At 41.2% G+C, this 16,625-nt stretch overlaps 1 protein-coding gene across 2 annotated transcripts in view; it reads right to left on the bottom strand.

Moving 5' to 3' along the window:
- Positions 1-1,077: 1,077 nt before the first annotated feature.
- Positions 1,078-16,625, bottom strand: part of ift172 (intraflagellar transport 172) — a 29,924-nt gene continuing 14,376 nt past the window's right edge. Inside the window, exons 28-48 of one of the 2 annotated variants that reach the window (XM_027001097.2) lie at positions 16,014-16,149; positions 15,790-15,906; positions 14,881-15,023; positions 14,107-14,200; positions 13,870-13,934; positions 12,784-12,964; positions 11,466-11,575; positions 8,539-8,668; positions 7,972-8,070; positions 7,414-7,523; positions 6,527-6,590; positions 5,643-5,729; positions 5,295-5,411; positions 4,795-4,905; positions 4,583-4,702; positions 4,211-4,306; positions 3,899-3,958; positions 3,567-3,665; positions 3,072-3,225; positions 2,328-2,419; positions 1,078-2,009 (exon numbers count right to left, since the gene is read on the bottom strand). In XM_027001097.2, coding sequence (XP_026856898.2) covers positions 1,920-2,009; positions 2,328-2,419; positions 3,072-3,225; positions 3,567-3,665; positions 3,899-3,958; positions 4,211-4,306; positions 4,583-4,702; positions 4,795-4,905; positions 5,295-5,411; positions 5,643-5,729; positions 6,527-6,590; positions 7,414-7,523; positions 7,972-8,070; positions 8,539-8,668; positions 11,466-11,575; positions 12,784-12,964; positions 13,870-13,934; positions 14,107-14,200; positions 14,881-15,023; positions 15,790-15,906; positions 16,014-16,149 — 2,275 coding nt within the window. In that variant the 3' untranslated portion in view covers positions 1,078-1,919. The remainder of the gene's footprint in view (positions 2,010-2,327; positions 2,420-3,071; positions 3,226-3,566; positions 3,666-3,898; positions 3,959-4,210; positions 4,307-4,582; positions 4,703-4,794; positions 4,906-5,294; positions 5,412-5,642; positions 5,730-6,526; positions 6,591-7,413; positions 7,524-7,971; positions 8,071-8,538; positions 8,669-11,465; positions 11,576-12,783; positions 12,965-13,869; positions 13,935-14,106; positions 14,201-14,880; positions 15,024-15,789; positions 15,907-16,013; positions 16,150-16,625) is intronic. The other variant, XM_027001106.2, reaches the window with a different exon arrangement.

Below are 16,625 nucleotides of genomic sequence, written 5' to 3'. Positions count from 1 at the left end.
ATTTAATTCCAGGTTGACATGAATGAACAATCTAAGAGAAATCTAAGCAGCATAGACCAGGGCACTAAAGTGGACAGCATTATGGCCAGTTTCCCTTATAACGGAAAGGTTTGCATTAGCATATTTCATCATAGAAAATTAGGTTCGCTCATTAAACGCCATTCTTCTGCCATACCTTATAATAGCAAGGCTCTGCCAATGTTGATTCCTGAAGGGCAAAATAATATTATTCCCAAGGACACAATAGCTATCCTAAGATATTGTCTGGGCTTTGTTGAGCGTCGATAGGCCACCAGGTCTTGCCCATTCGTCTTCCCTATATGATTCATAATATGTGTGTGTTTAAGTCAATTTAGATGCAGACGACCCAGGCGAAACTGGAAGCCAGTGCAAAACGTATAAAGTACATCCAGGTCTGCACGTTTTACAGAAGAAGATATAAAATTCAGGAGAAACAACTGTTCAACGAGTATAACCAAAAGGCCCAAAAAGACAAAATTTGTTTTGTCATACGTAATAGCCCAGCTTTAAAAAGACTCGGTACGGTCAATGTTAAAATTTAATTCGTCCATTTTTGCGCCTTCAGACCTTTTCGTCGCTGTTACACATAATGGAACATCAAGGAAAGGAAACAGATTAGGCGCTGCAAGGCTTTAAATTCAGACTGCGCCGCCATCAGGATGATGGCAGCAAACAGAATGGTATAACAGAAGTCAACCTGTCCAAGTTGAAAGATATACTCAAAATGAAACCAAATTAGCAGCAATACAAATAGCCAAATCAAAGGGAAAACCTTTTCATCACTACCCAATTGAAGTAGGCCTGCTTCTCTACATCCGAAGGCTACATTTATTCTTGATGCCCCCCCATTATTTATTTTGCATTCAAGAAGGATCTATTCTATTTGGCAAAAAATTAAGACACAAAGCTTGTTACGGCAATAAACAGATTATTAATTTTCTGTATAAGAAATACGAAAAGGGCCGATTGCAATATACATTTTAGAAATCAAGGGCCCGGTTATGCTTAAATTACGTCCACAAGAGGGTGTCGTTTGACGATGCCATTTGACAGCTAACCGGTAAAGGTTACTCAGCATTCATTTGACTACAATGTCATTCTGTGCAATATTATAACAACGTTACAAGTCTGAGGCAATTTTAATTACCGTTACGTCACTTTAATAATTTTGCAACAGTAATAATCATATAAATAAAAAAATCCAAATTTTATTCTATTACAAAATTCCATCTTTCATTTTTAGTTTCTAAATCTTCTAAACATAAAAACATAAGCATTTATTTTACTTACTTGATATATACTTCAAGATAGATATTAACGACTTCAAAATTAAGAAATGAATAAGATGAGAATGCTGGCAATATAATGAGAATGCTAGCAGAATAATTGATCTTTATTTAGTTCTGTAATATTCATATAAAATATCCAAACAGGTATATAGATATATATCGATATAAAAAAACCAAACTATATACAGAAATGTAGAGAATAGCATTTTAAATATGATTGAAGTCTAGCATAGAAAGCAGTCAAAGACTTGTTATTTTAAAGTTATTCTTAGACATGTGTATGGATTATAGCGTGCATCTCTTACACACACACACACACACACACACACACACACACACACACACACACCATTAAAAAGAGTACCTTTATGACCTCTAGAAGTCTTAATGAACTGACCTGATGAAAGAAATGTACTCTCGCTTTATAACAGATTTAACAGGTTACAAATGGCCAATGGATAAGGAGGAGAGGAGCACATTGTTTTCGGAGCAGAGTGTAAAGCAAATTAAGCATCTGAATAGAACAGGTGGGGAGTGGGAGTGAGGGGGCAAAACAAAGGCACAGCGAACAGAGACAGAGAGAGAGAGAGAGAAATAACCACCTTCCCTTTATTGGAAGGAGTAGCCAGCTGATGGAAGACCCCCACACCACTGGGCAATAAACTTCAGGACGTCCTGACATTCCGGACTGTGAGTGGTCTGCAGAAAAACACAGAAACAACAGTCAATCACCGCAACAAGGTGGTCTGCAACAACAATAGGAGCAATGGTATCTCTAAATCAATATTCACATAGTTAAAAATAAATTATCTGCTGCAAAAGGATCAATTATAACATGAAAATCCTTAAAAGAGAGAATTTAGTTTATTTAAAGGAGAAAACAAGCCTGCTCAAACAATATAAAAATGGATCATATATCAAATAAGAATCAGTGATAAAAGAGTAATAAAAATACAATGTAATATTCTGGCCTGGGGAATGTCTTAAAGCTGGACAACATCAAAAGTGGGTTCTCACCTTTGTAGCCATCAGGAATTTATTCCAGTCATCCTTGTTTGCTGCCATCCCAGGTTTTTTGAAATCAATTTTATTGCGAAGTACAGGGTAACCTGTGAACAACCAAGAAAGAAAGAGAGAGGTTCCGAGAGAGATAGAGAAAGATAAAGTGAGAGTGAGAGAGAAATTATTCCTTGAATATTCTATTAAAAGGAACCCATGGAGCTCCCCTTAGATGTGCTGCTAGCTAAAAACACATGCACACACACAGACGCATAATACACTTAAACAGTAACTAAGAAATAGTATTGCATATGTCTTTGGCCACTCATGTAGTGGGGCAAGCCCTGAGGCTTTCCTTGCTTGACAATCTAATTTGGCTGCTGACTTTTATTTGGACTTTTTTACATAATATGATTAAAACAAAGTGCTTCTAGATTTCAAAAGCTTTTAAATCGAATAGGGGCTTGAGAGACTGAAGTTTGGTCAATATCAGCTGTAGTACTGTCATGGTCAGAAACGTTCACTGCTCACTGATGTAGACAGATAAAGCAACAGTTGATTTAAGGCCCTGTGAGCTACTGCTGACAGACAGTAGCTCCAGTAGTGAATAAACTAGTTTTTGAACTGCCAACCAAATCCGAAGCGATTATCAGTGTTGAGTTCTGCCTGTCTGCCTAGCATGATGCTATAGTGCTTGACAGTCTAGCATCTGATGAGACATGTGCTGGAGGAATGTGCAGGATTTGTGTGAGACAGCCTCACCTGTGATAACGCAGGGCAGGGAGCGGATACCGGTTTTGGCAGCCACAAGCGAGGCCTCGTACGTGCCTCTCTCATCCATCGGCAGGACCTGCTCCACACGCTGGTCCATAGAAACAGTCAGCACCCAGTCCCTGATCTCCTCCCGCTTTTCCACCTGCCGCAGTCACCATTTTATCTAGTCGTTTACACACATTTTCTATATATCGCTTTTGATGATCAAGACAATGCAGTTTGGAATAAGAATAATTACATAAGAGTGATAAAAAAATATACACAAAATTAAGTTTGCATGTTTGATGTTCTGGTTTCAAATTACATCTGGTAACATTTTTAATAAATAAAATCAAGTTAAGTCTGTATTAGTGCCATCTTTTAATTAGAAACATTCAAAGAAAGAAATCATTTCACAATATATATGATATTGTTATACAGATACAACATCACATCCTTAAAACACTTGATCTCATTTCATCTTCACTGGAAAAGAAGGCTTACAGTGACATGGAGCTTTGATGGCAGAGGGACCTCAAAGGGAATGTCTGTGTCCTGAAAATCTGTGTGGTCTAAGGCCTCCAGTGTTCCCTCATCAATGCCCTGTAAAAACAAAGGTATGCCCTGCCTGGCTTTGATCAGTTTTTTAACAGTTGAAAGGGAGTAAGAAATTAGGTGAGTAGTGATGCACAACCGAAATTGCATCAGTATAGCATTTCGGGTGTTGTGATTTAATGGCCAACTCTGCGAGCAGGTTATACAATTTGGCATGCTTACAATCTGACCTGATATATTTAATAGAACCGATGCGTGCATTAAATATGAACTCAACTTACATCGGCTAAATCCAGAAAGCGGTTGAGGAAGATAAAAGCCATGTTGTCCCACCCAACAGCCTGTATAGAAAAAAAATCTGCATATCTGCAAATCTGCATATACACTTCACAGAAAAAAAATCGTAACCTTCAAATTCATGCACTGGAAAAAAATATCAGCTCTATCCGATGTCAGGACCACTATCCAGGTATTTAAATCGGATTGTCCGTAACTGTTAATGACCCAGGTTTATTGGCTGTCTTTACCCCAAAGGCCCAGCTGACAGCAGGAGCAGTTGCTGTGAGCTGAGTGGGAGCCTACTATGGGCTTACCTTGGCAGCCAGGCCAGCCTCATAAAAGGCCTTGTCTGCTGGAATAAGCTCGGTGTGCCTGAGCAGTGAAATGGACAGCTTGGCCACCAAAATACTCTGGAGCAAAGATATGAACGCAAAACATTCCTGCAAAAAACACTTTTCACTCTCCACCAATGAGATAACTTGAAAGGACGCAAGGTAAGACAGTCAGCAGGTTATGGAACAACAAATACCAAAAGGATGACATTATTCTAGTATCTTTTGTTATATAAGTAGCTTTGTAGCCTCACTGAAGCAGTCCATGTGTAATCCTTTAAGTACAGTGTACAGCCTTGTTGAGATTAAAATGAGCGTCACTACTGGATAATATACATAAAGAAAGGTACACACCAGCTGGTCAGTGCCCTTGATAGCTGAACGGGTGGCGTAATAGTGTGCTACAACAAGCATCTGCTCAAAGTCCTCATGGGCTGGAGAGTTGGCTTCGGAAGACTTTGTCAAATTCTCACACTGCCCAACACAGAGACAAGAATCATAAATGGCCCAGGCAGTAATAGGGCAAATCACTTTCATCTTTGGCTCTGACCAATGCCATAACCCACCAGTAGGTGCAGAGCATCTCTTAGGTCGGCCCACATCCGATACGCCTCTGCGACATCCCTGTCCCTCAGGTTCATTAGCTCCAGGAACATGCGTTTGTAGATGTTGAAGTTCTGTAAGCAAAGCACAATTAGGCTGGCTCAAAAATGTAGTGACAGAATTGCTTGCTAAACTTGCTAACTTTAAATTTTTTAAAAATCCACTCAATATTGCAAATGTAGCTGATAATGAACAAAAGACAGTCAGGGCCACTTAACTTTATGCAAATAAGCTCACAGCCATTTCCCCCCTCCCACTGCTTTCACTAGCTGTTAACACTAGCTTTCAACAGAGTGATTAACTAGAGCGTTCTGTCAACCTATAAACAACTCTGGTTCAACAATAAATATGCCTTCGGTGTATGCACAGATACGGTAGTGGGTTAGCAAAACACAGTGGATCTCCTCAAACAGTTAGCTGCTCAGTGCTGGACACTGTGAGGTGTAGGGCCCCCTCTGTGCACCTGCTGGTTGGCTGGCACCCCATGCTGCATATACAGGCTGAGAACTTTCTCTGCATCGTTCTCTTTGATCAGGTGTGTGGCATATAGAGCGACGTATTTGTGCAGGATCTTAAAATTCTGCATGGGTGAAGGAGAGAGGTAAAGAGATAGAATGTGAAGGGGAGAGAAGGTGGAGAGAGGGTGGCGGAAAGGGAGATGCAGAGAGATGGAGGGACACATATGCTTTAAGATACAGAAAAGAGCTGATCGACAACACAAAACAGCATGTGAACAAAGTTCTAAAATCTATCAGAGAATCATCATAATCATAGATTTAATATATAGTAGAAAACCAGTTCTGAATAGTACCTGTTTAGATGCAGTATCAATGCACTTCTCCCACTGGCCTCTTTCAACATACATGTCTAAGGCAGCCATGACATCCACTCCGACCAGCTATCAAAAAAAAAAAAAGAAAAGAAAAAAAGAAAAACCCTCAAAACTATTTCTGGCTGCCAGTCATAAATGCACTTTGTCTGCAGAGCAAAGTAAAAATGATGACACCTCTTTTGAGCCAGAGCTAAAAGCCCACAGATAATGTCAGTATATAAAGAAGGTTTTGTCCCCCCCTGTGACACTTCCACCTAATTACTGCCTTGGTGATGAGCTTTTGTGAGTCCAGTTCAGACATATGAGGCTCAGTAGGTGCACACCTTCCTATAGTGCAGACCTCAACATTTGATATACCAGGCTCTTTGTCCAACATACAATGTTCATAATAGATGGTTATAGCAATGAATTCAATAATCTTTATTGCTAATTTAGGAGCTGATTTGATCTTTAAATGGTGGCCAAATTGACAGACAAGCTACATAAACACTTCAGGATACATATTAAGTAAGATAAATTAGTAAGACAGAGAAGAATAATCAGAGCCTTCGCAAATCATTATGGTTGTGTGGTTATTACCATTTCTATTAACTCCTTCAAAAAACATCCTGGAAAACACAATCAAGACATAACACAAAGCCGTTTGCATCCTAACAGGGGAAAACACCTGTCTGCAAAAGCTGTGACAGAGATGCTAGAATTTAAATTGAACAAACATTCAAATCAAATTACTACATTATCCTCTATATACAATTATCCCCAATATAAAATTCCTCTAATCAGAAATGTCACAGTGATTATAGACTTCTTTCCTGAATCACAAGCACACAAGATGGCATTGAGGCAAATAGCAGCAAACTTACAGAGTCCACTTTGCCTTGGTTTTTCAAGTGCTCCTTGTAGCGCTGGTCAACATAGCCCTCCAACCTAGGGGCACATGTAAGGAGAGGCTCAGTGTGGACGGCAGGACATCATTAATAACAGGCAGGGAGTCCAGGGAGCTGAAGAGAGTGGCTGTAAAGCATGAGTACCTTGTGAAGGGTCAGTTTTGATACTACAGAATTCCAGAAACTAAAGTACAGGTAAGGAAAAAAAATATGGGGGGGGGGGGGTTTGTGGCCATCAGGTCAAGAGGATTTAGAGTGCTAATTAAACCAGAGTGGGTGAAGAGGGGAGCAGGTCCAAGCATGCCATGTCTTAACACAAAGATTTCCACATTATCATTTCCACATTATGCTCTAACAGCACTAACATTCTGAACTAAATGCTGTTTTTTTAAACCATTCCCTTTAACATTACAAACCTCTCCTTTCATACTGTGGCCATCAACAGCAATCCCAAAACGTTTGACCACCAAAACCCCTATGTGCATATAACATTCAGGCAGGAATATAATGACAATTGCTGATTGGGCTGTTAAAATCACTCTTATTCAGCCCAGCTATAGATGCTAATTTTAGCACTTCGCAGTACACCCAGTATAGCCCCTGGAATGTGGTGATTGCTCCCCAGTGCTGAGGCAGACTGTCATTACATATAGTTCAGGGAAACCCAGTGAATTTTTTCACTTGCACTGTGGGCAGCTGCTGTGAATGGAGTAAGGGAAACCACCGGTGTCTTGGGCCGCTGGCTCCTCCCACGGCCTTGAGCTGCACTGGCCGCACACGTTGTTCCATGGCGCCGTATACCCAAGCCCATTGTCCCCCCGCGTTGTATGTGGGGGGGGATCGGCAGCATGCCTGGGACTCACCTTGGATCGAGCTCTTTGGCCACTCGCTTGGCTTTGTTCCATTCTTCACCCTCAATGAATGCGTCCACGGCTTCCTTAATGAGGTCCAGGTTGAGATATAGTTCGGCAGCCTGGGGAGAGGGCGGAGGCAAGGAAGGTGGAGGGGGGAAAAAAGGGAAGTACATTTTGGGTTTCAATGAGCCTGAAGCGTGAAGGACAAAGGAAAATAGGGAAAAGCTTCTGAGGGGTTTTGTTTTGGCACAATTCCTTTTTTTTGTCCTGGCCGCACATGCTCTCGCGCTGGGATGTACGCACACATATGCACACGTATACACAGGCACAAGGGGTTAGACACACAGTTATGCAGCTCCTTTCACTGCCAGTACAGAACGCTAAATCTCAAATGGCTGCAGTCATATTTTTTCCTTTCTCTGTTTTCAAATTGAATAAAAAAGTGAAACTGAAAATCAATGAATTGAGCAATTTTATAAATCTCTTCTGGTCTGGAAAGTGCTAATACTGTCCAGTCAATCGGTTGCTGCCTGCTGTGTGCAGAGCAGTCATGAAAGGTGTACATACCGTGCTGTATTTTCTAAGCTGCACCAACCGCGGCCCGACTGCCTGAACAACGGCCACAGCTTTGTCACGTGTTAAAAACTTGATGGCCAGTTCTGCTGCCTAAAGGATATGGTACACAAAACCTCCGTTAGCCTTTAACACACAGAGTGCACATGCATTATGCCAACATAAGCTTTGACTGCTTCATTTATATGTAAATGATTGCTAAATAAGTATTCTGGGTTTATTGACAATGGCAATCTAGTAGTGGATTGGGTTCTGTTCTCATGATGCTTTAGGAGACACTGAAAATTTGTCCAGGCTCGAGGTTCTGTTTGGTTGTCTGTAATAGGTCCACTGCATGGACTGAGCTCAGTGTGTCATCCTAAACTTACACTGCAATAAAAGGTAAGTCTTTGGCTGAAGTGTTGTGTTGTCATGGATACAACACTGCCAAGCAATTTCTCACACCAGCTCTATCTGGTACTTTTGTCTGCTAAAAGCGATGTTGCAAAAGAACCAGTGCAATAAGGGTCCAATTATTCTAAAGGCTATGTAGACAAATTGAGCAGAGTGCAGTAATATTACCTTCATCCAGCACTTCTCCTGCAGAGCTACGTTAGATGAGTCCTTCACCTTCAGGTAGCAGTCTACTGCCTGGGCATAGTCACATGATTGCTCCCATTCTTGAGCCTGTTCCACCATGCCCTCCACTCCCCTAAAGACACACACACACACACGCACACACACACGCACACACACACACACACACACACACACACACACACACACACACACACACAGCTTTAACAGAGCTTCTTTGATATCAAGCTTGCCCACCACTCTAACTGAAAAACACTCACTGCTTTGACGTGGTGCTGCGCCCCAGGTTTAGAGCACACAGTGATCATAATGGATGTGCTCTGCTCATCTTAAATTCAGAGTATTTTAAAAGTAGCCCTATTATGGAAAGCTGAATTAACCTCACAGTATTTGAATAAGGAATTTTGAAGTAATATGTAAATAGTGTTTCAAAACACATTCATTCCCTCAGTCTATACATGGCATCTAAATGGCATACATGGTATCTCTGATGTCATGAGAACACACTACATTACATTTCCACTTATTCAGCCTACAGTTGAAGACCTGCTCACTTACACCACAGTTCTACCTCCTACTCACTTACACTGCAGTTCTACCTCCTGCTCACTTACACCGCAGTTTTACATCCTGCTCACTTGCGCCGTAGTTTTACAGTCCTACTCACTTACACTGCAGTTCTCAGGTGTGTTTCAGCTGAATATTGCATAATTCAGGGTAACCAATAATAACACTGCTCATTTATCTTACATACATCTTAAAGGTATAGTGATAGAAACAACCTGTTTAATTCTACGGGATTAAAGAGAAGTGGTCATAAAAATTAATTCTGAATGGTTTATAAAACTACATAAGTTTTGTAAGTCGACAATAGTAGAAAATTGTAGGTGATGTGCCTTTTAGTAGTTTCTGTGTGGGATACCTAGCAGTCCTGGGCTGAAGAAATCTTAGTCTGACACTAACACGCACAGACAAGGCACAGCATAGGGAAGGTGGTTTGTTTTTCCACTGTCAGTGCAGTGTGGATTGGTGTAGTGTATTGCATCCGTAAGCACACTGTAGTGTAGTGCAGAGTGGTGTGGTATAGTGTAGTGCAACTGTAAACACAGGGTGGTGTAGTGTAGTGTAGTGCAGCTGTAAGCACAGTGTAGTGTAGTGAAGAGTCGGTTGGTGTAGTGTAGTGCAGCTGTAGCCACAGTGTGGTGTAGTATAGTGTAGTGCAGCTCTAAGCACAGTGTAGTGAAGTGTAGTGCAGCTGTAACCACAGTGTGGTGTAGTATAGTGTAGTGCAGCTCTAAGCACAGTGTGGTGTAGTGTAGCCATAAGCACAGTATGGTGTAGTTTAGTGTAGTGCAGTGCAGTGTGGTGTAGTATAGTTGTCACAGTTGGCCCCTCCAACTGTCCCTGTGTCTCATGTTGTTTTTGGTTTATTTTCTACATTCTTGTTCCAATCCTTGTTTTGATTTTCAACCATCATTTGTAGCACCTGTGTTAATTCTTATTAGTATGTGTATTTCAACCCTGCCTTGTTGTCTGTTATTCCTAGCCACTGCTCATGTTTAAAGTCTTGTGTTCTTTGTACTAAACCTTTGTTCTAGCCTTCATTTCTTCTAGTCGCTGTTTGTTAATCGTAGCCTCTGTTTGTAATTCTTACCTAGTGTTATTCTCTGCCTGTTATTCATGTTATTTTGCCCTCATTCTCGACAACTAATGTTAGTTGTTTGTTCTTTTCTTTACTTGTATCTTTGTTATAGCCTGCTACCCTTTTTGTCATTGTGTGTTTCATTTCTTTTTGCTTTGCTATTTATTCATGGAGTCTCCATGTTGATCCACTGACCCTGGTCTGTTCTATTGACTCTGATTGTGGATTTGCCCTTAATAAATCTCACTCTTCTCAGTGTATGTGTCCGCCTCTTGATCGCTCCACATTAGAGTAAGGTAGCGCAGCCATAAGCAGTGTGGTGGAGTGTAGTGCAGCCATAAGCAGTGTAGTGTAGTGCAGTGTGGCATAGTGTAGTGCAGCTGCAAACACAGTGTAGTGCAGCCGTACATACAGTGTGGTGTGGTGTAATGTAATGCAGCCATAAGCACAGAGTGGTGGGGTGTAGTGTAGTGTAGATGTAAGTGCCGTGTGGTGTGGTGTAGTGCAGCTGTAAGTGCAGTATGGTGTGGTGTGGTGTGGTGCAGCTGTAAACACAGTGTGGTATAGTGCAATGTAGCGCAGCTGTAAGTGCAGTGTTTTTCTGTGACACTTTAGATTCTCTCTGCGCTGAGTGAACAGCAGAAACAGGGGCACACAACCCCCCTCACACTGTCTATCCAATTTGATAATCTAACCTTCAGATTACAAGGTTGCCAGCAGTTGATCATAAAAAGACCACATGAGCTAAAGGAGATCACCTCCAATAAATAAAGCCTTCTGGTATAAGGGGCCCAAATTATAGCTGATTGGGACTCAACCTGAGTTTACAAAAATGTTTTTTTTCTCTTTTTTCCACCTCTGCAAAGGAGGCAGAAAGAAAGCCTTAGATGTTTTCCCACAAGTCATTAAAAATAGAGAAATTATCAGTGGAGACAGATTTGCTGCATGTCTATGCGTTAATGAGCTGCTTGTTATGGATTTAATTTGGGATAAAAAAGCAGCTGTGCTTTAATAATGAAGTGGAACCAGCGAGGCAAGAGAAAGAAAAGAAAGGGCTTTGAGTGAGGCTGCATAGCTGTTAGCATTTTCTCACAATCCAAGAGCCCTAGTTTCAAAACGAGAGCACAAATGAGAACACCTAGGGAGCATGCAAGGCACAGTTGTGCATCTGAGACAGAGCTAAGACACGCAGAGAAGAAACAGACTGCTGACTGGAAGAACTTGGACAACCATAAGGACAAGGGAAAGGGGACAGAAGATATGATTGTACCGATTGCCCTTCCTCGATGCCTCTTTCTCATACTCCTCCTGGAGCACAGCCAGCTTGTTGGGCAGGTAGTCCTTACAGATACGAATGGCATCACTCCACATCTCAGCATCCTGGTGCAGGAGAAATGCAAATAAGACAAACATGATATTCTTAACAGGAGCATTTCCCAATCACACTGCATGTGTGAAGAAAGTCAGTTTTTAATGCTGAACACAACAAGAGGCCTCTTGTCAGATGACATGGCTCTGATTCCTACCCAAATTAAAGTTCCTTTTTTGTACTTAGACAAACACCAACTTTTCTGGGCTTCCTACTTGTGTAGATTAAGTGATGTTCAATTAGGAACTTTTACTGGGTGGCCTCAATTTTCTGCGGAGGGGCCTAGAATATTCCAGTAAGAGGTTTTTTTTAGTTGTCTTTGCACTTGATAAATGATAAATGTGGGCATCAAGACCTTTTTGTTAGTGTGTAATACCATAGTATGATGAAGGTGACAGTAAATTTTGCAATGCAGTCACACACAGTAGCTAATCTCAACCCAGCGAACCACTGAAGAAATTCCTGATTAAAGAATGACAGAAAAGGGAACCATTTGCTCAACACACAATGTTTCCATATAAACATTAGGAACGATTTGTTGGATGTCACTACTGTCAAAATCACTGATGATTATATGATTAGATCAGACTCTGAGAACAAAACAAGTCAAATTAGTGACAACAAAAACCTGTAGTGCATGGGGTATCCAGGACTGGGAATGATAATCATTGGATTAGACAAGAAAGGTACTGTGCTCCAAAGAATAATTTTAATTATTTACATTTACGGATTTAGCAGACACTCTTATCCAGAGCGACTTACAAAAGTGCTGGTCATTTACTCAGTAGAGTAGCTTAGAGTTCAATATATCATTGAACCATAATGCTGTTGAAATACATCAATCAATGCTGCTGCCTAGAACTGCAAAACACATATAAGCTCTATCTTAGACAATTATAAATGCAATAACAAATAATACCCTACAATATGTACTTGAGTTGTAGTTACTAGACATAGGTGCAGGATCAGTGGCCATTTAAATTTTCCACAAACAGATGGGTCTTCAGTCTGCATCTGAAGACTGCAAGGGACTCTGCTCTCCGGACAGCCAGAGGAAGTTCATTCCACCATCTTGGAGCCAGGACAAAGAATAGTCTTGATGCTTGTCTTCCATGACTCAAGTTTCAAGCCAGATATCACTACAAATCTGACGTTCTGGTGTCTGTGGCTGTCCACACATCTATGGCTTAGTTAAGAGAAGTCAAGTAAGGGCTCTTACTCTGTAGTACTTGATAGCCAGTTCAGGCCTCTGGGCCCGAAGCAGGAAGGCCTCAGCTTTCTGGAAGTCCTTCTGTTCGAAGCAGAACTTGGCCTGGCCCACCAGCACGTCGGCCACACTGTCCGGGTCATGGGCCTCAGCCACTCTCTGTGCTCCACTCCAGTCCTGAATATGAACGTACCTGCCGAAACAAGTGCACTGATTTTATGAGTGAGTTCATTATCATTCTTCTAATATTCACGTTTTCAGCAGCCACAACTGAAAAAAATGCTCATTCTTGACTTGAGGCTAGATGACAATAATACGAATAATACCTTGACAATAATCAAACTTCACAGATTGGTTTGGAATGTATTGTTTGAAGCAGGCCTGCCTTTACAATAACAATGATCAAAGGACATCCCATATCAGTCTCTTCTGAATCCTTCCTCTGCATTATCAGAACTGTGTACTTTAGAGCCATTTTACATGCCAAGATGAACATCGTAACACAAAGATCACTGTAAAGTAGCAGTGCACATATCACACCGAACACTCTCAGAGTTAAGATGATCTTAACATTACAATGAATGTGGGGAAACAGGGGCCTATCTAAAATATTACTTTATTTCCATACACTAAATATGAATACTTAACACATCAAAAGGAAACACTGATTTTAGATCAGTGCTCTAACTTAAAGAAGGCAAGAGATCAAACAGCAGGGTCTGTCAGTGCTTGAGCCCACTCAATTCAAATATCCAGCTCACATTCTCTTTAGGAAGAGCTCTGTTCGATTCACACCCTAAGCCAGGCACTTTGACTTTCTTTTTGAAGTCTCAAAATTCATCTATAGTGCGTGTGGGTGTGGGTGTGCCTGCTCCAGTTCACTTTCCCAGAGGGGAGCAAAAAACACTAATGTAGGAAAACCTGAAAATTCTGATGTTTTGGGAACATTCATTGGCGTAATGAAGAAACAATCTCCACAAAAAACACAAGTACACTCCTTAGTGCTCTGCAGTAAGCAGAAGTCAAAGGTGAACCTGCTACATATCACCTACACAAGACAAAGTGAGTGTGCATTGTGTGTCTGGGGAAGTTACTTACATCAGTACAGCTTCCTTGGGCTTTCCTGCTTTGATGAACTCTGTCTCTGCTTCAATGAACTTGCCCTTGAAAAGGAAACAGTCCAGAGAACATCAATAGTCTCATGACAGATCACAGGGAAGAAGTGTGAAGGCCTAACTTAGGCTCATCACAGTCAAGAACATATATCATATCATATGAGACAGAAAACCTTGAGCTGGAGGTAAATTGTGTTGGGAGTAAATTGTGTAGTAGTACCTCATCTTCCAAGAACATGGCATTCTTTAGATGAATCTGAGGGATCTTCTGTTTCATCGAAAGGCGGGCGAGCTCGAAGGCAAATTCAAATGAACTAAACGAGAATGTGAATGTTACACTGATCATTTAAGTGCTGTGAATCAAAGGTTCATCATCTTACAAATGTAACTATACATGTGGACTAGATGCTGTGTATATTGCATCGAAAAAAAATCTCACCTTTACATTTGTGTTGCACCATTTATTATACATTATCTAGGGCAGATACCACAGATCACCTAAATTCTGAAAACTTTGTATGGAACACAAATGGAAATGTTTCTGTCTTGAACCTCATTTGATTTATCATAATAATATAAGTATTCACAAAAATAAGTATTTTACACAATGCTCAAAACCTCTACAAATCTGGCCATATTAATCAAGACACAATTTAATTTTTATTGTAAGTGAACAAATGGGGGATTTTATATGTAGAAAACACTGAAAAATTAGTCTGTAAAAAGATCTGTCTAATGGGGGATGGCACAGGTAGTACTTCTCTATGACAAAGGACCTTGAGGTTACTTCACTGCATACATTAAACACAGCTACCAGGGCATGCTAGCCGAGGACTAATTATCATTATGCACTAACCAACACCAAGCTATCTAACTATTATTATTATTACTGCTTTAGTATTCAGGGTTAGCATTCACGCAAGGATCTCAGCTGCTGCTGGGCCGTCATCAGCTCAGTGAGAGGCAATGGAGGGGCCCCTGTGCACTTTCTTACCGGTTTTCTGCTGCAAAGTCAATAGCAGTCTCCAGCAGGCCAAATTTGTTAAGTAGTTTGACAGCTGCCTCTCCCCCCAGACTCTTGGCCCAAAGGTACGCCACCTGCTTGTGCGCACTGGTTGCTCCGTGGTTCTTTGACACCTGCCATAAATATACAGACCAAATGACATTCAGGAGGACTGCTGATAAGCCATCGTTCTCATACGACTGGAATATGTGTGCGCATCTTACACTGTGGGAAGCACTGTCTATGATAGACAGGCAAGCCATAGAAAGATGGGCAGAAAGAGAGGAGGGAAGTGTGTAAAATAACAAGGGAGGACTATATGCACATGTTATACCAAACTGTTTTTTTACAAAACTGTGTCTGTGGGAGAGAGGGTGAGAGAATGAACGTAATAAGAATACTTGCTATTCTCCTCATTACTAGGCCTTTGCCCTTGATGTTCTCTTGAGAATGTTTTATATTTGATATATTTCACCACTCCAGCTTTTTTACATTTCTCTGCCCTACATGATTTTATCTCCCAGACATTGAATGTCATTGGATCCACTAGCATACTATCCAAAAAAATGGCATATTCACCAGTGTCAATTCCACTGAGTACTACAACAAATCTGATTGGTGGCAATGGGTATGCACTGACAACAGCACATCTGCTTCCTCTGTGCACTAGTAATTGGTACAACACTCAAAATAGCTGACACCTAAAAAATTCAAGGCTATGTATTTACTGAACATTACTAAAGCACTACCTCACCAAAAATACTTGGCTATCAACAAATAAAAACTTGGGAATTCTTGTCAAAATGCACTATAATGCAAATGAGATCTTGACAAGAGTTCCCAAGCATGAGTGCTTAGCAACATTAATTAGCATGTTGGGTGAAGACAGAGCAGGCCTACCCGGTAAGCCTCCTCCCACATGTCACCATGCGCGTACATGTTGACCGCAGCTTTCCAATCTTGGCCCTCGATGTAGTGATACTCCGCTTCCTGGAAGCGTCCGTCAGCTTCCAGCTCCTGAAAAGCACAGCGAGTGCTTGGAAAAGCTACACTGGGGTATGTGTGTGCCCATGGCCGCTCAGCTCAGCAGCAGTCTATGACACGTGTGCAACAAGCAGGCTTACTTTGGCTAAGTGAATGTGGGTCTCCTGCAGAAGGTTCCTGTGGTGTCGGCCGACCAGGCGGATCATGTCATCATACATCTTGTTCTTCTTGTACATGGTGATGGCCAGATCTGGCTCATTGACAGTGGCAAACAACCTGATGAAAACGGAGTAAGCAGGTGGTGAAAGTGGAGGTGAAACCGGTTTGGAAACTATAATTGGCAAACTATAACCAATTAGAGGCAAAAACTACAATCTCAGTTAGAAAGTATCAGCTACAAAGTAAACAAAAATACATTTACGCCAATTCAGATTAGTCTCTTGGGTTTCCCGGCAAAATGAAACCAAATTGAAAAATATCCTTATTAGGTTATTCTTTCATTAGAAATGCCTGCCAGGAACATAGATGCACTATTCACTATATAAGTCACACTGATCATATAGAAGCATTTATGGATGTACCATTACAGTCTGGCCCATCTTTTACCATGTACAATTTCCCAGCCACGCACTGTCAAGTTAATCATTGGTCAATTGCTGCTGACTGGACATTATATAGTTGGCAGAACATTCTCAACACAGCAGTGACATGGTCGTGGTATAGTAGTGGGTGTTACACTGATATGAGTGTAT

This window comes from Electrophorus electricus, chromosome 8 (genome assembly GCF_013358815.1).
Source record: "Electrophorus electricus isolate fEleEle1 chromosome 8, fEleEle1.pri, whole genome shotgun sequence".
Taxonomy (NCBI): domain Eukaryota; kingdom Metazoa; phylum Chordata; class Actinopteri; order Gymnotiformes; family Gymnotidae; genus Electrophorus; species Electrophorus electricus.
Note: the sequence above shows the minus strand (reverse complement) of the source record. Positions and strands in the feature narration are given on the sequence as shown.